The sequence below is a fragment of the Microtus pennsylvanicus genome, chromosome 1, assembly GCF_037038515.1.
Source record: "Microtus pennsylvanicus isolate mMicPen1 chromosome 1, mMicPen1.hap1, whole genome shotgun sequence".
Lineage (NCBI taxonomy): Eukaryota > Metazoa > Chordata > Mammalia > Rodentia > Cricetidae > Microtus > Microtus pennsylvanicus.
Window position 1 is genome coordinate 62,385,885 of NC_134579.1, and position 22,813 is coordinate 62,408,697.

A 22,813-nucleotide genomic window follows, 5' to 3' on the forward strand; every position below is an offset into this window, starting at 1 on the left:
CACTTAACAGGAAGCATTATGCTCCTACCTTATGCTCCTACCACACCTCTCTTCCTTATGAGATTTGACTCAATGGCAGTTAAGAATGTAGTAAAAATTTAGCACTTTAGGAATGCAGCTGAAGTTTCTAATGGAATAGACTTAGAACACTTTTCTATCTTATGTATATTACCTGCATATATGCCTATGCATAGGTACTCAGTACCTGTGGAGGCCATCAGAGCAACAGATCTCTAGGGCTGGAGTTGTAGGTACCTGTAACTAATCTTTGTTGCTCTGGAATCTTTCTAAATACACTAAAGACAAGGAAGTAAATCAGAGTATCTACCAAGAGAGCAATAATGTAACTGGTCTTTGGGTGATCATGCTGTGTAACTAGCACCCTGGTGTTTGGTTGATAGTGGGGGAGGGATATGGCAATTATGAAAGAGTCTGACAACTCAGTATGTCCAAGCACTTTATTAAGTCAGGTAAAGAATCTTCACATTGCTACACACCGGCTGCATACATTTATAAGGGTGTCTACAAAAATGGCTGAGCATAGGTTGGCAAGCCCATACTTCAAAGGACGTTCAAAAGCTAACACAGTAAAGGTCATGCAAATCCTAAAGCAGTGAATCATGACGAAGCTCACTCTATTCTTACCAAAATCTACTGTTTTAACCAGAAATAACCTGATGAGTAACAGGCTATTACTCATCAGATAACATTTACCCAAGATTACACCTCACCAACGTACTGCTTTGGTTAGAAACAACCCTTATCATGGTAAATGCTATTTTTATTAAAGAGACTATGGCAAAACCCATGCCCTTCATGTGCCTTGAAATCCCATTACGGTTATGTATGATTCTCAAGTATCAGTACAAGAGAAACACTGTGAAGATTAAAGGAGATTGGTGAGGCTGTAAAAAACCTGCGATGTAACTTGGGTGAGTGGTGCCAAGAACCTTGAGACCCTAGTGACTCAAGCGGCAGCTTTGCAAAGCTGATCTGATCAGATGCAGATTGCTAACTAGTCCTTGTCAATGTGACCTTAAATCTTGTTCTCATCTACATAATTTAGTAGTCCTAGTGACAGACAGGTACATCAAGATCCTTTTGCAAACTCTGTTTTCCAACACCCTTTATTTCCTACTCCCTACCTTCGAAAATTCCCTTAAACCAAAACTGGACTCAAATCTGTTTCAACGATGTTTAGGAATTAACATGCAAATAAAGGAGATAGTTACATCCATATATCACCAGCAGACATTACAAATGTACGCTTCTATTCCGTAAGACAGAAAACCTTAGAAACCAGAGATAGCAAAACACCTACATTAAATTGAAAAAAAAAATCTTGAAGTAGTGATTTTATTGTATAGCAGTTGAATTTCCCAAATGTTTAATGACCACAAATGTTTCTGCAACTAAAACTAAGGAGTTACAAGTTGAGAATTCATGTTAGATACTAACGATCTTCAAGCTTTGAAGATGTCATTGCATGAAGAAAATTATGGGAAACACTGTTCCCGATAATTACGTACACCCTTAGTGTAACATATGGAGATCACTGTCTCCGATATAGACACTGTGGTAGGCAAAAACTACCTTGTTCTTTATACATTATGGAAGACACTGCTCCCGATAATGTGAGATAAGTTTGTGACAAAGGTACTGGAAATTTTGCAAAATTGAATTTGAGTTACATCTTGAATAAATTGAGCTGTAAAATTTTGCAGATGTAAGTCCTTTAAACGGCATTATCTTTTAACTTGGCCACAACTCACTGCACTTAGGAGAACTATCTTTTTCTGGATAGTAAAAGTCTAACTGGATTATGATGAATCTCTTGTTACTTTCAATTCTCTTCTAGGTCTTAACCTGTTGGCTTGTGACTTTCTCCTAAACCCGCAAGTGCTGACCGTTAGTGCAAAACTTCCAGTATCTGTTGGGTCCTATTAGCAGATGCTGCTTTATTAAAAGAAAACGACAGTATAACTGTCATAATTATGGAAGGCACTGCTTCCGATAATTATCTTCTATAAAAAAAAAACACTATTTATAGTGAACTCTGTCACTGATAAATAAATAAATATCTCAGTGCCAAAATGATAGAGTTTCCCCCAAAGACTAACACTTTGGCCAAAATTTGGCAGTGTGTTCTTTAAAGTCTGACAAACTGAGTTTAAAACTTGTTCTTTTTTAGAAAATGTTGAGAAAAACAAAGAACTAAAGACTACTGGGCAGATGTCAGTGGAGAGAACATGACATCTTTGGCTCCTGGTTTCCCATCACAAATAAGGTTAACCAGTAAGGCCTATGCCTGCAGTAAGCGGACAAACTCCCTTTTATCAGCAGGACCTATGTCAACCCCGCTGGCAGAAGTAGTCCTACCTCTTCTGAAAGTAACTGTCTAGTTTAGGGAACAGAAACCAGCTAATCCCAAGAGCACATAGTTTATCTGGAGAATCCCAATAAGGATCAGATGAAGGCGGGAAGCAAACACTCCCAGCTACCACAATGACCCTCAACATCCATTGTCCTCCCACCTCCAGAGATACTAGCCAATACCCTCAGGACTGAAGAAAGCAATGTTCTCATAACTGGTTCCCATTTTCATGGCCATGACGCAAACTGGAAGTTATTACAAAGGACTCAAAATTCTAAAGATAATCTGAGGCGATATCACGAACATCAAGTGTTATCCACTGTAGTAACTTCAAGTGTAGGTCCAACCCTGCACTAAAAGCTGCTGCCTAAAGATATTTAGTATCAAGACGATTGGGTAGAATTGTAACATTAGATTTGAGCTCTAATGAAAATTTAGCACAACCAGTACATGTCTAGACAGACTACCCTGTTCTTATTTATGTTACACTTAAAACTCATTGTCAATATCCCAAATGTCACCAGAGAGGGCATTTGCAGCTCCCTGAATAGTCCATGTAGCTAGGGCCAACTGGTTTCTGAAGAGTGTTTCATTAAAAGCACTAATATTTCTCTGACGGAGCTTCAAGTTCTCCACTAAAGCTGAGAGAGTGTGAGAGCCAGAGCCCCAGAAGATGTGGCGGAAAGGAGACTCTCTGGGAGACACGTAGGGTGACAGGAAGTGATATTCCACCTAGAAAAGAGACAAAACAGCTGTGACGTGACTCATTCTTCTTTCAAATTCTAACTCCCTCTGGATGAGACTACTGGGAACTCAGCTACATCACTGCCTTCTAAGTCTGACAACAATTTTTGAGGACAATTTTGAATGGAGATTTTTTTTTTAATTAAAAAATTTAATGTAGCCAGGCAGAGCACACTAACCACCTGCCTTGGGAGGCAAAGGAAGGTGGACCTCAGGACTGTGTGGTCTAGAGTGAATTTCATGACAGCTAGAACGACAGTGGGACCCTGTGTGCATTGTATGCCTGGGTATGCATGCCACACAGTGGGGTCAGCTCTGCCACCTTTACAGTTCTCAGGATCTACCTTAGGTAACTAAGTTTGCAAAGTAATTGCTTTTACCTGCTGAGGTGTCCCTTTGGTTTTGGGGAGGTTGTCTGAGACAATGTCTCACATTAGTTATACTTGACCTGGAATTTACTATGTATGCCTCCTACTCAGATCTACTTGCTTCAGTGTTAAGACTGTAACAATACACCACTACGCCCAGCCTAATTCCTAATTCACATAAGTCTTGTAACACATCCATTCTCTGAAACTGACTAGGATACTTAGTAAGGCTCTACTCATGGCCAACACTCATTAAAGATTTTTTCGAAAAATTGCTAGGGTTGGACTGCAGAGATGGCTCAGTGGTTAGAAGGTTAAGAGCACTTGCTGCTCTTATAGGACCTCAGTTCACATGGTAGCTTCAAACTCTCTAACTCCAGTTCCATGGTTATCAGCAAAATCTTCTAGCCTTCTCCAATACCAGGCCCATGCAGCTGTACATGTATGTACAAGTAAGCAAAACACGCACATAAAACTCATTACCACTGAGCTCTGCTGTTCCTAAAGCATAAAACAAGATAAATGTCTTATATTTCTAGGTTTGATTTTGATCATCTTATAATTTAAAATTTGTGTTCAATTCTAAAGCAACTAAGGATGCTACGCCCCCAGTGCTCCCCACTTTTAGAGCATTGCTAACTAAAACTACCTCATTTAATTCCTTCTTTCCTAAAAGCACACTTACTTTCATAATACGGTCATTGATCTCCCTCATGAAAAATCTGTTTGTTTTCTCAGCATTATGGAAATCAGTCGTTAGTCTAGATGTAGCACGGAAGAAGTCTCCACGAGCAGAATACAGCCACTGTAGACTCAGACCCATCGCCTGTCAAAGATAAGTCAAATTGTTCATTAGATGTTATACTTCTTTAAAGGCAGGGGTCACATATACAATAACCAGCTCTCACTACGGTTGCTCTGGCGGACCCTACAGCCCCAGGGGATCTTCCTACCTCAGCTTCATGAGTACTGGAATTAGACATGAGCCATCTCACCCACTGCAGAAATTCTATTTCTAAAGATGTTACTGTATGTATCTTCCCAATTAGGCTTGACAATTATTAATTATAAAATAAGCGATTCATGTAAATTTAAAATCCCAAACACTATACTTCAGCACCTTGAAATCTGAGGCCCTATAAACTACAGTAATAAATTAATCTTTGAGCCAGACAAGCTAATTCAATTATCTATTTTTTGGGAGGGTGGGTTTCGAGACAGGGTTTCTCTGTGTAGCTTTGAGGCCTGTCCTAGAACTTGCTCTGTAGACCAGGCTGGCCTCCAACTCAGAGATCCGCCTATCTCTGTCTTCCAAGTGCTGGGATTAAAGGTGCGTGCCACCACCTGGTCTCAATTATATATTCCTAGCCTCATAAAGAAACTAATAAGAAATTCAAAATAAAAAGTTTCCAGTTTCATTTCCCTACAAGGGGAACTTCTAACACTTTGATTTGGTAAATTCCATGTTCTGAACAGTTTATTTCAAAAAAGCCATCAAAATTAAGATTCAGTCATTATTTTGAAGGGGTTTGACTCCTAGTCCTGGGAGAGGCAGAAGCAGGCAGACCGAGGCCAGTCTAGTCAACAGTGAGAACCAGGCCAGCCAAAAGTTGTACAAAGAGACATTGTCTATAACCAAAAAGTTTATCTAGCCAAGTACTATAATGGAATCTACTGTTGTGGAATAATCTTCTGTACACCGTGAAGATGTGCTGCCGTGATCTGTTGAATAAAAAGCCGAACAGGGGAGATGATGCAGAGGTTAAGAGCACTGACTGCTGTTCCAGCAGACCTGGGTTCCATTCCCAGCACCCACAGGGTGGCTCAGCATAGTCTGAAAAGCCAGTTCCACCCCACATGAAAGTTCTGCACATACATGGGGCCAAAACACCCATACTAATAAAGCTGATTGGCCAATATCTAAGCAGAACTTCTGAGCAGAGAGAGAAGTTAGGGAAGATGAAGCTAGGTGTACCATGAGGAGTGTACTAAACTAGAAACAAGGTAAACCAGGCGGTAGTGGCCCACGCCTTTAGTCCCAGCACTCAGGAGGCAGAAGCAGGTGGACTGAGGCCAACCTGGTCTATAGAAGGAGTTCCCGGACAGGCTACTAAGCCAGAGAAACCCTGTCTCAAAAAACCAAACACTCCACACACACACACCAAAAAAAGAAAGAAAAAAAAAAAAAGGTCTCCATGTCATTTTTGCGGGCTGGCGGTCCTGAGGAAGCGTTACTATAATCTATGCTAAAGGAAAAACAAAAAGTTGCTGGACTGTTTTTCCAAGACCTGAAGGTTGAGGCAGAGGATTATCCCAAGTTCAAGGCCAGCCTGAGCTACAGCGAGATTCTCTGCTTCAGAAAACTGCATGCACGTACACACAAATGAGTTACCAAAAGCTGGAGAAGTAACAAGAGGGGTAAAGGTACTAAAGTAGAGTAAAATATAAGCCAATTAAAAAATAACAGTAGCTTACCTTGATATCTGCTCTGAACTGGTTCAGATCCTTCACAAATGACAGTATTTTGTTGTTATACATATCATAATCCAGGTTCAGTTCAACTTCATGGGTGAGTTTAATAATGAACTGACCAGCCACTTCTGCTGCTGCACGAACCATTTTGTTCAGTTGAGGAATTTTCGTAATCAATTTTTCATAAGTATCCAAAGAAGTGCCCAAGTAAGGATAGTCCTCATTCTAGAAGAGGAAGAAAGGTCTTTGTACTGGTGAGGGCTAAGAGTGGAAGCCTTACCTTCTAGGTTTACCATCAGTCAGAGCATGGACACTCAGGTTTTATTCCCAGAACCCAATGGTAACAAGAACTCAGTTGTCCTGACCCCATAAACACCAGGCCAAACATGCAACAAACAAAATAATTGTGTTTCTTAAAAGAGTAAAAGAAACCCCAGTCATGTCAATCTCCAGATCAGGTGTTTCATTAGTCCCTAGACTTTCCAAAATGATTCAAGTCCACTTGGGTTCTGGCCTCCACTGATAGCTACTAATTTTGTTTGTTCTGCTTGGTTGGCCTTCAGTGCCTTCTTACTGGCTCTTACGAAGACAATGTGATCAGTTCAACATTGTCTTATATTTACCTTATACTTGTTTGGTTGTTGCTAAGAGAACATTTCAACACCTAGAATACTTAATAGGTATCTAAAATAATTACAAGGTTGAATAACATTAATATTTTAAATGAGAAATTTGGTTTCAATTATTACAGGATCTACTGAAAATGCTGCTGAGTTCTTCAGTCTTACCTCACAAAACCAGAAAGAAACTGCTGGGATCCCAGAATACGCAAGGAAAGGGAGAGCAGCGTTGTCAAGGGAAAATTTCTCACTGCGAGGAGAATAAGGGCCATCTTTAGTATCCCGAAACAGAGACCTACCAGGCACTTCCCACTTCCCTAATACCCAAAGTCCACCTACAGGGTAGGGTAGGCTTAGAGCTCCATCTACTTCTCTCAACTTACACTTTGCTGATCCAATTGGTGTCTCGATATAGAGATCTCCCATCAAGTGGATGCTTTACCTGTAAAATGAGAAATAGTCCATTAAAACCTAATTTTTCTGCACATTTCTTTCCTCTACAAATACTTAAAATCTGTTCTCCTGTTGGCTACACTATCAGTCCCTTAGGAAGAGTAGATTCTCTCCTGAACACCTGACTTTCTGCTTTCTTTCTTGTGATAGTCCTTAACTACATCTTCTAGGCTGTATAAACTTACTTTTTAAACCCTCTCTAACCTACATAAACATGCCTGTCTTCTTCCTGCTCACTTCTCTGTAGCACATGTTAGACTGCCAGGCTAATCAGCAGGCGCACTATCTTGTCTGAGAGCCTAAATCGACCCACACATCCCATAGGGGAAAGTCAATCTATCAGTTGCTTCCCTCCATCTTTAATCACTCCAACATTCTCTTCAACTGCACTGGAGAGATCCACTATTCTGCAAATATTCTCTTCAATGTATTCTTTCCTCACTCAAAACTGACATAATTGCCTTTCCCCAGTAGGTACTGTCTAGGGTATTTCTCAAGTACTTCTTAATCTTCCTTAGAATTCTAACTTACAATCTCTTGTGAGTGCCTACAACAGTTCAGGCCTGAAGGCAATAATCCTAAAGATTCAGAGAATCATATACTCCATCTCTCAATTCAGTAGACTGAGGATCAATAAGCCAAGAACACGACTAATACTGCTTTAGAATTTACTTTCAATTCCTACCACTGGCTATTGATCATGTTTTTGGTTTCTTTTTTTTTTTTAATCAATAAAAAGTCACAAAATTTTGTAACTAGGTATACTCACGTCCTGCATTGTCTTCCCAATAAGTGTATATAATAGAGGGCTGGCAGAAACCTTGAAGTTGCTAGTGCCTATAAAGAAATTACTTTAATATTTTCCTCTGTCTACACAAGCAATTTTCAGATAGAATTCTAAAGACAGGACCTATACAATAACAATTAGTAAAGTAGAAATTTAGGTTAGGAGTCAGTATAGTAGCATATACCAATCCCAGCACACTCAGGATGCAGAGGCAGGAAGATCTTTGAGACCAGCCTGGTCTACAGAGTGAGTTCCAGGACAGCCAGGGCCACACAAAGAAATTCTGTCTCAAAACAAAACAAACTTACGAGTCAAGTAAAGTTAAGAGATTTTTTTCTGTTTGGCAGCAATGGGGTCTGACCCCAGTACCTTATGTTCTACTACAAAGTCGTATCTCAGGATAGTCTCAATATGTAATTTTTTTTGTTTTTGAGACAGGGTTTCTCTGTAGTTTGAGCTGCCAGAACTCGCCTTGTAGACCCAGTTGGCCTCAAACTCGAAGATCCACCTGCCTCTTTCTCCTGAGTGCTGGAATTAAAGGCATGCACCACCATGCCTGATTTATACCTGCATTTTAAATAGCCTTAATCTTAACACTTTTATTGAATCCCCATCCAATTTCTGAGACAGCTCAATGGATAAAGATATTTGTTTTCAGAAGACCCACATGGTGGAAAGGAGAGAACAAACTGCTGTCAATTATCTTAGATGTCCACATACACACAAAATGAATCCACATTCTCTCCAAAATTAAATTAAAAACAAAAACCCAGGTTTAAGCCTTTAATCCCAGCACTCAGCAGGTAGAGGCAGGAGGAGCTCTGGGTTCGAGCCCAGCCTGGTCTATGGAGTGAGTTCCAAGACCAACATAACTCCACATAAAAACTAAAAACTAGAAAAAGGGGGTGTGGGGGGAGATGGCTCAGTGGTTAAGAGCACCGCCTGCTCGTCTAAAGGCTTACAACTATCTATAATGAGATCTGGTGTCCTCTTCTGGACTGCAGGCACAAATATAGGCAGAATACACACACACACACACACACACACACACACACACACACACACACACACACACAAAAAAAAAACTAGGAACGGATGCTTACCAAGGACAACTTTATCCAGATTAATATAAGTGAAAGCTTTTAAATGCAGAGATGAAAGGTATCCCTAGAAGAGAAGTGACAATGTTAATATACTCATACCCATCATGTACACATTAATAAGCATTAACCTATCACAGACAGCTACTGTAAGGACCCACTACTTATGGAATACTGATGAAGGTCATTGGTTAATTATAATAAAGAAACTGCTTGGCCTCATAGGTTAAAACATAGGTGGGAGGAGTAAACAGAACAGAATGCTGGGAGGAAGAGGAAGTGAGCTCAGACTCAACAGCTCTGTTCTCCAGAGAGACGCCATACTCCCCTCTCCTGGGCAGATGCATAGCTCTGCTCTCTGAGGCACACGTGATGACGCTCCGACCCAGGATGGACATAGGCTAGAATCTTCCTGGTAAGCGCACCTAGCGGTGCTATGAAGATGATTAGAAATGGGCTAAATTAATATGTGAGAATTAGCCTAGAAGAGGCTAGATAGAAATGGGCCTAGCAGTGTTTAAAAGAATAGTTTCCGTGTAATTATTTCGGATAAAGCTAGCCATGCAGGCAGCTGGGTGGCAGGACACAGCCCTCCTGCTCCTATTACAACAGAATACCTCTAGCCACTCGGTGGCACCAACAGCTCCGAAGTCTCCTGCACTCCAGCTGGCGAAGATAATGCTTCTGCTGGGTTTAAACCCACCTGGAAATGGACAAAAACTTAGGTTCACCTTTTGAGTGGTTACAGGCAGGTGGGTAACTAAAGATAAATCCAAGATTTAAAAACCCAATTAAGGACAAAATCTTAAAAAATAATCTTTGCAGGATAACAACTTTATACCATTTTGAGTACATGGCACGGCAAATTATTAGTGGTTACTCCCTTTGTCTTTAGTCCCTTACTTAACCTCTGAAGTTTCTGAGTTGCAGGGTTGAGGTATGTGTGTGTATCCTCTTTGAGGACAATCTGCTTAGAAGCAAATCACTTAAAATATGAATTATTTACTTTATTCTCAGACTATCTACCTTGTTCACTTTAAAGTCACAAGCGACCCCCTGCTTTAGGCTCCCAATTAACTGGAACTATGATGGCGTCACACCAGACTATACCTGTAAGTTTCAAAAAGTGACAACTCCTTAGGCAGTCCATGTTCCAGTCTGCCAACTACCCTATTAACATAGTCTCTATAAAAGCGCCACTTTAGACCTCAATTAAGAATGTAAGATACTTGCTTGTAAGCCTGTATAGCAAGGTACCACAACACAAGAGAATGCCTATCACAAGTAGAATTATGAAGATGTTAACCTTAGCACATTATATAAAAGTATGGGTTATTTTCAAGTAAACGCCTTATGAGTCATGTTAGATTTAGTTTATTTTTCTGTACATGTTGGACTAAGAATTATGGCTTATACTAAATACTAATATAAATACTAAATATAGCTTATACTAAATAATAAGTGTCAAGGCTTATACTAAATACTTTTCAATTTCAAAGAACTAGATGATTGCTAGTTCAATGAAGATACTTCCTGGAGAAATATTTAAAATAAAGAGTCAGTGAAAACTGCCATAGGAGAACATAAGATGTCTACGGTGGTCGTACGTACACCCTGAACACGTCTGGATCACCGGTTAAAGTCAGCGATTAATGCAGAATGTAACTGCTAGGATGACATGGAACTCACACTTATTTACTTATTTAGCTTGTTTTTGGGCAGGGTTTCTCTGTCTTTGGAGCCTATCCTGGAACTAGCTCTTGTACTAGACTAGGCTGGCCTTGAACTCAGATCCTCCTGCCTCTGCCTCCCAAGTTCATTAAAGGTGTGCACCACCACTGCCCAGGGGAGCTCACAATATTTTAAAGTCAAAACTTTTCTACTGTACCTCTTGAAACCATATCTGAGAATACTTGGGCAAGTTTCAACAGAAGACCTGTTCCCACACTGGACTTTGCAGCACCAGGACCCCAGGCATCTCTCTGGGCGCCTACTACAATGTAACGGTCTAAAAAGACAGAAAAAGGAAACAATTATACTGTTTTATTCTGAGACAAGGCCTCACCAAGTAGCACAGACTGGCATCCAATTTTGATGATTCTCCCACCCCCGCATTCTAGCACTGGGATTATAGGTGTGCTACCATGTTCAGCTTTGTGTGTGTGTGGTTTTTGTTTAATTTCAAACTGGTTCTATTAATGAAATCTAAAATAAGCATGCTAAGTACGAAGGATAAAAGCCTAATGTCACATGACTTAGAATTCCGGGGATTAAAATTCACAGGACAATTACTGATACTCTTTAATCACATCAGCCACTTAACAACCAAAATCCAAGAACTTCCCTTATTCAATAAGTGACTGTTTAATGCAGTCTACCCCAGGGACTATACCCTGTTCACTAATCTAGTTATGCTGCTTTTATGCTACATGGGCAGAATTGGATAGTTTCAGACCAGGGTTCAAAATACATGATATAGATCATGTACATGATCCCTTAAAAAAATTACTCTTCTGAAAAAAGGAAAACATTGCTTACTTATAAAGCAGAGCTCCTATCCATTAATGGTTAGTTTTAATAAGATGATATCACAAGGCTTTGTGATCTTCCAATGCTTTTAATTCTAAATAATTAGCTCTAGTAGGGAAGACAGCACAGTAGAAAACTGCTTGCTGCCAAGCCCAAGTTCAGTCCCTGTGAGCTCAATCCCCAGGACCGACACAGACACGACTCCTGCAATCTGTCCACTGACGTCTGTGTGGCACTCACACATCCACACACATGAGAGGAAGTTACCTGATGCTGAACTCTGGCCCTCTGCGTAAGCATACATGGTCATATAGGTATAAGTACACAAACACATATATGCAAAATTCCCTTTAGGGCAAACAAGAGTTAGTACTTCATAAAAGCAAGTCAAGCTTTTTTTTTGCCCCCTTCCTTCACTAGGCACCTAGAGTAAGCAAAACACTAAGATCAAGGCAGGGTCTGTACCTGGTTCCTCAAAACCTTTAATAACTCCAAAGATGTTAAGTATTCTTGTTTCTTTCAGTACGTTGTTTACACTGAGTTTCACATTTTTATCCTGGGACAATTTCAGCTTACACGAAGAATCTATGTTCCAACTAGGAGGACAGTTTCCTTCCATGTTTCTGGAAATAAAAAAAAAGGTATTAGCATTTTGAGCCAGTAATTCTTTCTCTGATTTAGAAATCTGTAATCTGCCCAGAAAGGGTCTACATTAAGGACACAGCTATGGTTACTTTGCATTAAAAATAAATGCTAAGATGGATCCATAATGAAAGTCTTAGCAATCTGTTAGTATATTTTCATGTTTCCCAACCCTTCCTCCCACTAACAAAGGTATTTCGTATTCTTACAAAATACTCAGATGCTGATTTTAAAGCTCTTTACCTAGCCAATGTCATTTATTACAGATTCTCAATATGTCTGACTTACAGAAATCAGTCCCTCAGTACAATAGAGTATGATGGAGGGGAGGACTCCAAAGAGACAAGTGTTGGGTAGAACAAGTTATTGCGAATCACCAAACACTGAGACTTTTAGGATTGATTCTGAGCCACCTAGTGCTTCACGAAGCCCTCACATAAATAAAATGCTCCTTATCTGTGACCACTCTATCCACTAAAATGTATTTTAGTTTTCCAACTAAATTGAAGAAACAAGAATAGAGGGGTTAGCATAACTTGTTATACAATAAGCAAGAGTTTGAAAACAAGTCTACCAAGTCAAGATAAAGTGCAATGATTTTTGGAAAGGGCCTTGTCAAGTCCTGGTTGGCCTGGAACTTGCTATATAAATTTGGCTGGCCTTGACCTCAGCAATCCCTTGCTTCTGCACCCGGAGTGGTGTGATTAAAGGTGTGTACTACCAGGCACACCTATTTTTAGAGAGGACAACCAGAAGTATTACCATAAAGCAGCTGGAAACTCACTAGAATAATTCTGTGCAGCAAATGAACATTCAGAATGGTTACACATAGATTTAGATGTCAGGTCCAACAGGATCCAACATATTTTCTATATCAAGATCACTTAACCAAGGAAATTGTTTTTCATCTATACACAATAACAGTTAACTATCCCTAAACTTCCAAATGTAAACTTTTTATAGCCAACTCTTTTTAGGTTTATTTAACCAACTTAGGCTATCAGCATTCTTGCATAATTAGAACCTCACCATACTGAGTTTTCAGATGCACTTACTGAAACAGCTTTTCCGCAGCCTCTCTTGAGATTGTCTGAACAGGGATAGCAGGCAATCCTGATGACTGAGATGGTGGAAACTGAGTATGGTTGAAAGATGGAAAGCCAGGTGTATATGGGTCACCAGTTCCTAGATGAGCCTAGTGAACAGAGAATAATTAGTTCTATCCACTTATTCAAGTTGCCTGTAAGGCTCAGATATGGTCTGAGGTTAGAGCCCAAACTATTTATTGACCAAAAGCCTCAAAGTCTAAGAATTTTTATAAAATGTAGCTTAAATAAATACTGCATCAAAAAAAATTCCAATTTGAGGAACTATTAATAACATATTCAATAATTATCTTCTTCCTGCTAAGTCTCCAGAGAGGATCTAAGAAAACACAGCATATGCAATGCAGGGACAACTCACATGTCCAAACAGTGGGAGGTGTGCCTCCACAACGGGGAACTTAGTCTGGTCCATATAGATCAGGACACCAATCGCATTAAAGCTCTGGGCATTCGCAACCTAAGAAACAGAGAAAAGCGGGACATGAAAGTCTGCTCATACAAAATGAAAATCACACATACTGGAATTTATGCTAAAAGGCAAGCTATTAGAGAGGAATCCTCACCAGGAAAGAGCACAGCAATTAGTAATACAATGTTAAACAGTCAGCTGCAAATGTACATACAGCAATTATACTGACTAAGCAAGCTGTATTTCTCTATTTAGGTACACACACACACACAAAAAAAAACACAAACAAATTTATACAAGAGGCCACGAATAAAGAACAAGGAAAGGCATATAGGTAGGTTTGAAGGGATAAAATGGAAGGTGGGAAATAATCCACAAAAATAGTAAGACTAATATATTTAAAACCCATACTTACCTTTTCTGCAAAAGTGATTCCCCCTGCTCTAACAATCACTAAAGATCCATTCACAGCATAATTTAAACTTTCAAAGTCCTTTTTAGTGCCAAAATTAGCATGGACCAGTTTACCCTAAAATAAAGACATTAGGTTTAGTGAGGATCAATGTATCAATATCACTATAATCTGACAGACAAATCCTAAAATTAGAAATCAAGGGAGGGTGTGCATTAATTTCAGCACTCGGGAGGAAAAAAAAAAGCAGAGCTCTAAACTTGAGGCCAGCAGTGTATAGAGTTCCAGGGCAGTCAGGGCTACAGAGGAGCCCTGCTTCAAAAACACCAAACAAACAAACAAAAAAGAGAAAGAAATTGAAAACAAAAAGGGGACAAAAATCAAATCCCCAACTGACAGGTTTTTCTTTTCTTTCTTTCTTTTTTCCCTGAGACATGGTTTATTTGTAGCTTTGGAGTCTGTCCTGGAACTCAGTGTGTAGACCAGGCTGTCCTTGAAATCAGAGACTCTCCTGTCTCTGCCTCCCAAGTGCTGGAATTAAAGGCATATGCCACCACCGTGCAGCCCAAACCTACGGCTTAAAGCAAAACCTAAATAGCATTATTAGAAGTAAAAACCCAACATTTCTGGCCTTATGCTTTATACTTTATTCTGCCTTTACATTGCTTCAGTTATGTCTAGGGTAAAGACACCAGGATAAACAGAAACAGATAGATAAGGCACGGAAGCATCAATTACATAATGTTTCCACACCAGAATCTCAAACAGTTGAAAACATATAGGAATAAATTGTGTGTGTTTGGAGGTCAAAAGACAACCTAAGGTATCCAAGGTAACTGAGCTCTTCAGTTTTTCAGCTTGACAGAAGTCAGAGTCATCTGAAAGAAGAGAGTGAACTGGGGAAATCTTCCTTGCAGGCATGCCTGTGGACCATTTCCTTGATTTATGACTGATGGAAAAGATTTAACAAGGTCTTTCTTTAGTTAGGTGGGAGCTGGCTTGAATGTGTGCACATGAATTAGAGCCATGCAATGGGAACAGGCTGAGCAAGAGTTAGGACAGTGGGTAGAGGCGACCATTAGGAACAGATATTTACATTACACTTCATAACGGTAGCAAAATTACAGTTATGAAGTAGCAAAATAATTTTACGAATTGGGGGATGCCACAAAATAAGGAACTGTATTAAAGGGACACTGCATCAGATTTAAGGTCCTTGGAATTTATTCTATGATAGTGGAGGTTGTAGATTAGGTACCTCAGTTAATATATACCGGACATCTAGTTTTCTTAGAGACCAGCAAACAGTCACATGTACTCACAGTAACTTCTGCAGCCTTACTGTATGCCACATAACCCTCAGGATTCTCCAGCAGGTACACGCCACCATTTGTATTTATTATGGTCACTGAGTTTTGAGCAACACTAAAATATAATAAAAAAGTCTCATCTACTGAACATATCTGAAAGCAGTTATAATAAGCTACTGTATGTATTTCAACATACCTGCCTTTCACCTGAATCTTCACATAATGTTCATCTCGCCAGACTTTGCTGAGTTTAAAGTCATGGAACTGATTTTCAACGTAGTAGGCAAGATCTTCATCTTTTTGAGATCCAGCCTCCCGAGGGATGTATGGAGTCTGGCTCAGCTGCCTGCAAGAAAAAGTCTTTAGTTTTGTTTTTCAGATGGGGTTTCTATGTAGCTGTCCTGGAACTCAGAAATCAACCTGCTTCTGCCTTACAAGTGCTGAGACTAAAAGGATGCACCACCACCAGCCAACTAATAAGTGTCTGCATTAAAATATCTACTTTAAATAAATAAGGATCAAACAAATTATTTTAAAAACATTATCCTTCATATTCAAGATAAATGAACTATGATTCAAAACTGCTGGATTAAACCGTTACAGAGAGAAATAAAATGTACCAACGCCTTAAGAACATATTCCTTCAAGCTTGTTTTAAAAACAAAAATTACCATGAAGATCCCCTTAAAAGCCCCAGCCTAACTTGTCTTGCAGACCTGGAGAAGCAAGTCAAACAGCTTGCAGTATCAATGAACACACGAAGTACTGTACTGCGCCCGCACACATACAGAGACAAATCAAGAACATTTTTAAAGAGGGCTACAGAGATGGCTGTGGTTATAGCACTTCTTGCTTTTTTGTTTTGTTTACCTGATGATGTCAGTGAACTCTATGGCGTCCAGTTTCTCTGACAACAGCTTTTTGACGTCCGCCCAATACAAGCGAGCAGATTTAGGAATGTCTTGTTCTATTTCAGAGTTTTCTGAATAGCCAGTCTCCGTTTCTGCCAGTTTCACACAGTCTTTCTGTTCTACTCGTTTACAGTAGCCCAGGTAGCCAATCATAAATCCTAAAGACAGAAGTTGTAGAGCTAAATTCAGACTTAGGTTCTAACTTATCACCGAAAACATCACCTTCTAATTAAATTCTAAGGGTCTAAAAGGACCACCTGAGTCTCGGTTTTATGGAATTTTAAATTACTACAATAGCCATTATTTTATACAGTGACCTGTTCAAGACATGGGTGAACACCTTGATGTACTAGAAGCTATCCCTGGAACCGTTCTAAATAGCCTATGTATATTCCTAATATAATATCCGTAACTAAAAAAATGTACAAAGTATCACCTGGCCTGAAATAAGGCCTTTTTGAATTTCTTTTTTTAAAAAATATTTATTTATTTATTATGTATACAATATTCTGTCTGTGTGTATGTCTGTAGGCCAGAAGAGGGCACCAGACCTCATTACAGATGGTTGTGAGCCACTATGTGGTTGCTGGGAATTGAACTCAGGACCTTTGGAAGAGCAGGCAATGCTCTTAACCACTGAGCCATCTCTCCAGCCCCTTGAATTTCTTAAAATATATTCTTACCCATCAAGAAAAAGATGACTACTGCAACTGTCCCAAAGCAGAGTCTTCCATTAAACCTTCTGGGTTTCCTGACACCGGCCTTCATGTTATTGTCCGCATTCTCCTCTTCATCCACAGCCAGTTTCATTTCCACATGACTGTTGTCTCCATCTACTTGCCGAGCCAGGCTAAAGCGGGTGTACGACAATGGCTCCCCACCAAACTGGTATTTTTTGAAAAGGAAAGGAAGTGATACAAAAAGTATGAATGAATTACAAAGTTTGGTCATAATATACTATGTATGACATACATAAGGGAAGCTTTCCAACATACTCTTCTCTGTGCCCAGTTCTGTCATCGGCAGATGAAGACTAGCCAACAGATTTCCCCAGGGTTTCTAGTTTGTAAGTTTGCTATAACCTTTCCAAATTAATTTTTAAAAAGAGATGAGGTTCTCACCACGTTACTCAGACTGGCCCAGAACTTGGAGGCCAAGCAATCCTCGACTCAACCTCCAGTGCAGCTGAAACTATTGGCACACATTTTAGTTCCACCTAGCTACGTAACTCCCAAACAGCCAACGCTACCCTATCCTTAAGAGTATTTTCCTAGTTAATCTTAATTGAAACCGAACATCTTCATATATGGGTTTTGTGATACCTATCTCTATTCTCAGCACGTGGGAAACAAAGGAAGACTGAGTTCAAGGACAATCTGAGACACAGCGAGACCCTGTCTCAAACACGTGAAACCAGAGCATGCCTTTCTTATGTGGGATCTGTTATTCCTCAAGACTACTAGTCAGATAAAGGAATGCCTGGTGGGAATTTGGGGTGTCCTTTCTGTACACTGAGTGAAGTCAAGTTCCTCTACTGCATTTTTACAGAGGGATGTAAATCTTACCAAGTTAGAGATTGCTGATCTGGCTTGATCCATCATTCCGAGCCGCCACAAGGAAGCACCTAACATTAGAACAGAGAAATATGAGATAGAGCTCACTGCATCAGATTAACGAAGGCCTTCCGTTCTATGTTAATTATAATATATCAAACTTGATCCTAGATATACCATCACCTTTCTTGAAAAGCTTTGTGTTTATTGAATTAGAATCTCACTATGGAGTTCTAGCTGGCCTTTAACTGGGATCCTACTCTGTCAACTTCTCAGAACTGAGATTACAAGGACAACCATATCAACGCTTCCCAGACATTAACTAAAGTGTTTATAATTACCGACAACCTAATTAATGTAATCCTTGCCTGATGCTGCACTGAAGTGGACAGCAGAGGAAAAGCTAGAAAGGATAGGACTGGGACAAATAAGAAATCTTATGAATAATGTTATTAGATCCAGGGAGTGTGATAATGTATTAAATCACTGTTCTTAGATTAAAAATTGAAGAACTTAAGAATTAAGAGTCATATCAACCAGGTAATGTGCACACATTCAATTCCAGCAGCACTTGGGAGACAGAGACAATTCTGAGTTTGAGCAGCCAGCTAGGGCTACAAAGAGAAATCCTGTCTTGAAACACACACAGAAAAACCAACCAACCAACCAAACCCCCCAAAATATAGGATAAAAAACTAGTTAGAATACCATTACTATTAAGTGATGTTTAAGTAAAAAACAAACAACAAAAAAAAACAGACAAACATAAAAAACAGAGGTGGCAACCCCTTTCAATTTTACCAAGTCGCCCAAACTGTCCTTGAACTCATGACCCTTCTGTTTGTCTGCCTCCCACATGCTGGGACTGCAGGTGTGTATTGTGCCCAGATAAATGATTATTAACTTGGTATCCAAAGGGACTAATTCAAAGACAAACTACCACCTGAAAAAAAAAAAATCAAAAAACACAAAAACTAGGAGAATTAAGTCAAGACTTTCATTCTCTAATAGTCAGGTCTGGTAACACAGGCTATAATCACAGCACTTGGAAGGATGGAGGATGGTGAGTTCAAGGCCAGCCTGAGCTATAAAGTAAGACCCTGTATCAAAAGAACAAAAAAACCACGCTGGCTGTGTATTGGGAGGTTGGTGGTGGTGCATGCCTTTAATCCCAGCACTTGGATCTCCTGAGTTTGAGTCCAGCCTAATCAAGTCTATTCATGGGGATCCTTGAATCCCCATGCTTTTATGATTAGACCATGTGCAAGTGATCTCATACATGTTCTCAGAAGCACAATCTCTTGCCCCTTCTGTTACTAAGTTTATCACTACACTGCACCAACAAACCCAATTGCTGGAGCCAGAAAGAGAAGGCCCCACCCTGAGTCAATTTCAACCATCTTTTCTAGGAAAAACAGCTTCCACTTTAACGCTTGTGTGAAATAGCCACCTTAAATTACTCTAGTCTATCTAGTCTTGAGCTGGCATTCATTTAGCTTTGAAATTCTGGAGATCCAACCAAGAAAGGACACTTTATCCACGCTAAGTCCCCTACTGCTCACCATTAATGTGATAGCACATTTAATTAAATAAATGACCTAAATAAGACTGAACATTTTGAGTTTGAAGAAAACAGACTGGTGGTATCAACGACTAAATTTGGCTTTGTATTATAACCCAAGTACATATTTTTCCCAAGAAATGTGTTATTTTTATTTAATCTACAGAACCAAATTTTTTGTTTGTTTGTTTGTTTGTTTTTGAGACAAGCTTTCTCTGTAGCTTTGGCTGTCCTGGAACTAGCTCTTGTAGACCAGGCTGGCCTCGAACTCAGAGATCCACCTGCCTCTGCCTCCCAAGTGCTGGGTTTAGAGGTGTGCACCACCACCACCTGGCCAGAACCAAAAAAAAAAAAATCATAGCCTTTAATCCCAATACTAGATAGAAACCCTGCCTAAAAAAAGCCAGAAAAAATTACCTTGGGAAATTCCCATTTACCCTCATCACTAAACTTGCATTTGTGAACACCAGAGCAGTTCCAAAACAGCCATGAAGTGCAGACCTCAGGGAAGATAAACCCAGTTAGTTCTTAGGTTTCATACGGAAAACTTCAGTCACTCACTTAAAATCTTACACCAGCATGGCTAGCCATTTATTTATTTATTTATTTATTTATTTATTTATGTATGTATGTATGTATGTATGTATGTTTTTGGAGGCAGTGTTTCTCTGTGAAGAGCCCTGGCTGTCCAGGACTCACTCTGTAGACTCGCCTGCCTCTGCCTCCTGAGAGCAGAGCACCCGTGCCCAGAAACAGCTTTCTAAGAACCTCTTTTGAATTTTCTTCCAAGCTAAAGCACTGAATCTACATTCTGCAAGCACGGCAGAGACATACACCAGCGAAAATACAATTCCCACTCAAAGCTGGTAGCTGTGGAAGGGCCACGCTTAAATTAGCAAAACAATTTTCATTTGGCTTATTATTCCAAGATGTCACCAATGCCAACAATCTTTGGCAACAGAAAGTTAATCTTAATTTTCACACATTATTTACTTAGACATCTTTTTTCACAAAGATTAGGAAAGCCATTTAATTCTAATGATTTAAAAAATAAGGTTTTACATATTTTGATCCATGATCTTAACTTTGGGCTGTGAAATGGTAGATAAGCGAAGATATTAGCCAGACTAATCACAAACCAAACCGACACACGATTACCTTGAAATCTACTTTCAGCCATTTTATAACCACAGCTCTGTAATTAATACAGGGAGGTTGGGTGGGGTGGGGCAAAGGCAGAGTGAGATACCTATCCATAGGTTAGGGTTAGGGTTCTCACAAGCACACTTCATTAGATAAATCCCTTTCAAAACCTTTGTGCTCACATAAAAGGAAGTTCCCCCGAGGACCTGAGCCAGATCTTCCTTCCCTTTTAAGTTCATGTCCACTATCTTCAGAATTAGACAGCACAAGTCCCTGACTTTACCCAGTCTTTTCTGTTGATATTTAAAAAACAAAAAACACTAGTCAAAGTTGTAAATACTTAGAATGACTTGTCAAGAGATGGCTCGTTTCGGCTTTTTATTTGTCTTTAAACAGGTTCTTACTTTTCAGCCTAGCTGACCTCAAACTCAATAATCCACCTGCCTTGCCCAAATGCTGGGATCAAAGGTGTGTGCCACCATGCCCACACGTTAAGGTCTTGGTTAAGAGCCCAACTTTCCTGGGTGTGGTGGCACAGGCCTTTAATCACTTTTAAACACTCTACTGCAGGAGTAGGTGTATCTCTGAGCTCCAGGCTATACCATCCCTTGAGTTCAAGTGTAACTTTCACTAGAGAAGTCTCTACGGGCTTGAAATGAAAAAGCAATCGAGGAAATAAAGCTAGCAACCCAAAGGTCAGAACCACTTGGGGGGTCAATCAAGTTCATTTTGTGTTGCACTCTGGGAGAGAAGGAACTCCACAGTCCCACAAAGCCAGAGGTTCATTTTCAATAATTTCTGCCGTGGTTTAATTCAAGGTTAACCTTGTTCCATTACAGATAAGCACATTGCCTAGCCTTGGGGAGGAGTTAGCTAGACCTGATCTCTACCCAGAATCAACAGACTAGGGTCAACCCACCACTCCTTGACAGCATTCCCTTAAAGCATATAACCCTTTGAAAAAATATGATAAAGTATGATATCGGATTCCTGTATAAAGCAGAGTTTTACATAATCCCGAATCAAAAAACAACAACAAAAGGAGGAGCCACACTGGCTAAATTCCATTTTCTTTGTAGATAAAGCCCTGAATCAACTTAAATGTCTTTTGTCAAAGAGGTCATATTTCACAGCTCGGAGCCAACTGCATTAGCCATTTAGTATTCTAAATTCATCTAATCCTAAAGATATCAGGTAGCCGAGAATTTCTGTAACACGACTGTTTCCCATTTAAATTCTCATACTTAAAAAAAAAAAGCAAAGAAATCCAGTCCACTGGATCATTTCATTTTAAGCACGGGACAAAGTATATTAACTGACGACTCTGCAAAAACAATTTTTTCACCCTCATTCACTGTTTTAGAGCTGTCCAACACTGTGAGCACGCTGACTTTTCTACAGTTATTTCTAAATAGCTCTTACAAAAATATCTTATTCCCATAGCTTGAGGACTGCTAGCGACATTCTTAGTATTACCTGCAATGTTCATATCTATTCTGCCCTGGAAAATGAGATTCCACACGCACTGCCAAGAGGCGGAGAGCCTGGCAAGAAAGACCCTGGTGGTGCCGCAGCTCCAATGTGCGGTTCTTGGAACCTCTCTACGTGCCCAGGACACTAGCGACCGAATAGAGAACAGCTTTGTCCTTTTCAGCCGTCGACGCCCGCCTGCGAGGAGCCCCAAGGTCACCCACGTACCCCGACAGCCGTTCCCTGGGGCGACTTCCTGGAGCAGCCACCACGTGTTCCCAGCGGAACGGGGCTGCGCTGCAACGCGGTGGCCCTTTCACTCTCGAACCCGCGGCCTACGACAGCCCAGCAGCGCCGAGCCGGAGGACGCAGGCTACAGCGGTTCCGCACCCACCCCGCTGCACCTGCAAGCCCCGGCTCCGCAGCTCCCCGCAGCCTCCCCGCCCGCCAGCCCCGACCTCTCGCCCCAGTCCGCCCGCCGCACGAGGAGCACGAGGCTCCGCGGCGCTGACAGGCGCGTCACTCACTCTGAGGCTCCTCCGCAGTGGCCGAGATCACCGGTCGCGCGCCGCACGCCTTCTGCAGCGACCGCGAGCTCCTCGCCGAAGCTTATAGCCCGGTCCCGCCTCCTACCGGCACTCTGGCTTACGTCACTTCCTGCCTCACGTACACCTTCTGAGGTGCCCCTTTCCAAGACCGCTGGGGGCGCGATGCGCGCGCAGCTTGGGCGTGCGCGGCGTTCAAGAGAAAAGGCGCGAAGGCGGCAGGTGTCGGGAGGGCGCCCGCGATTGGCTGGGCGGTTCTCCGCCGCACCCCTTCCCCGCGGGGGAGCCCGAGCTGGCGGGTCGC

At 40.8% G+C, this 22,813-nt stretch overlaps 1 protein-coding gene across 3 annotated transcripts; it reads right to left on the reverse strand.

Moving 5' to 3' along the window:
• Positions 1 to 444: 444 nt before the first annotated feature.
• Positions 445 to 22,594, reverse strand: Tfrc (transferrin receptor). Of its 3 annotated transcripts, none has more exons than XM_075966313.1 (19): positions 22,492 to 22,594; positions 17,803 to 17,861; positions 16,921 to 17,122; positions 16,197 to 16,395; positions 15,523 to 15,672; positions 15,339 to 15,441; positions 14,020 to 14,133; positions 13,554 to 13,652; positions 13,145 to 13,284; positions 11,913 to 12,070; positions 10,807 to 10,926; positions 9,536 to 9,621; positions 8,922 to 8,985; positions 7,801 to 7,868; positions 6,962 to 7,020; positions 6,747 to 6,828; positions 5,962 to 6,183; positions 4,172 to 4,312; positions 445 to 3,106 (listed from the first exon to the last, which is right to left on the reverse strand). In XM_075966313.1, the coding sequence occupies exons 2-19, from the start codon at positions 17,836 to 17,838 to the stop codon at positions 2,864 to 2,866; spliced, it is 2,286 nt and encodes a 761-aa protein (XP_075822428.1). In that variant the 5' UTR covers positions 17,839 to 17,861; positions 22,492 to 22,594; the 3' UTR covers positions 445 to 2,863. The 3 variants fall into 3 exon arrangements, with proteins under 3 accessions (XP_075822428.1, XP_075822439.1, XP_075822420.1); XM_075966324.1 differs by lacking the exon at positions 22,492 to 22,594 and adding an exon at positions 22,193 to 22,422; XM_075966305.1 differs by lacking the exon at positions 22,492 to 22,594 and adding an exon at positions 21,971 to 22,187.
• Positions 22,595 to 22,813: the final 219 nt, after the last annotated feature.

Coding starts and splice junctions, on each gene's coding strand:
- Tfrc (XM_075966305.1), bottom strand. Junction 13,285..13,553: donor ACCTCCCACTGTTTGGACAT/GTGAGTTGTCCC, acceptor TCTGTTCACTAG/GCTCATCTAGGAACTGGTGA. Junction 4,313..5,961: donor AGTTCAGAGCAGATATCAAG/GTAAGCTACTGT, acceptor TATCTTTGACAG/GCGATGGGTCTGAGTCTACA.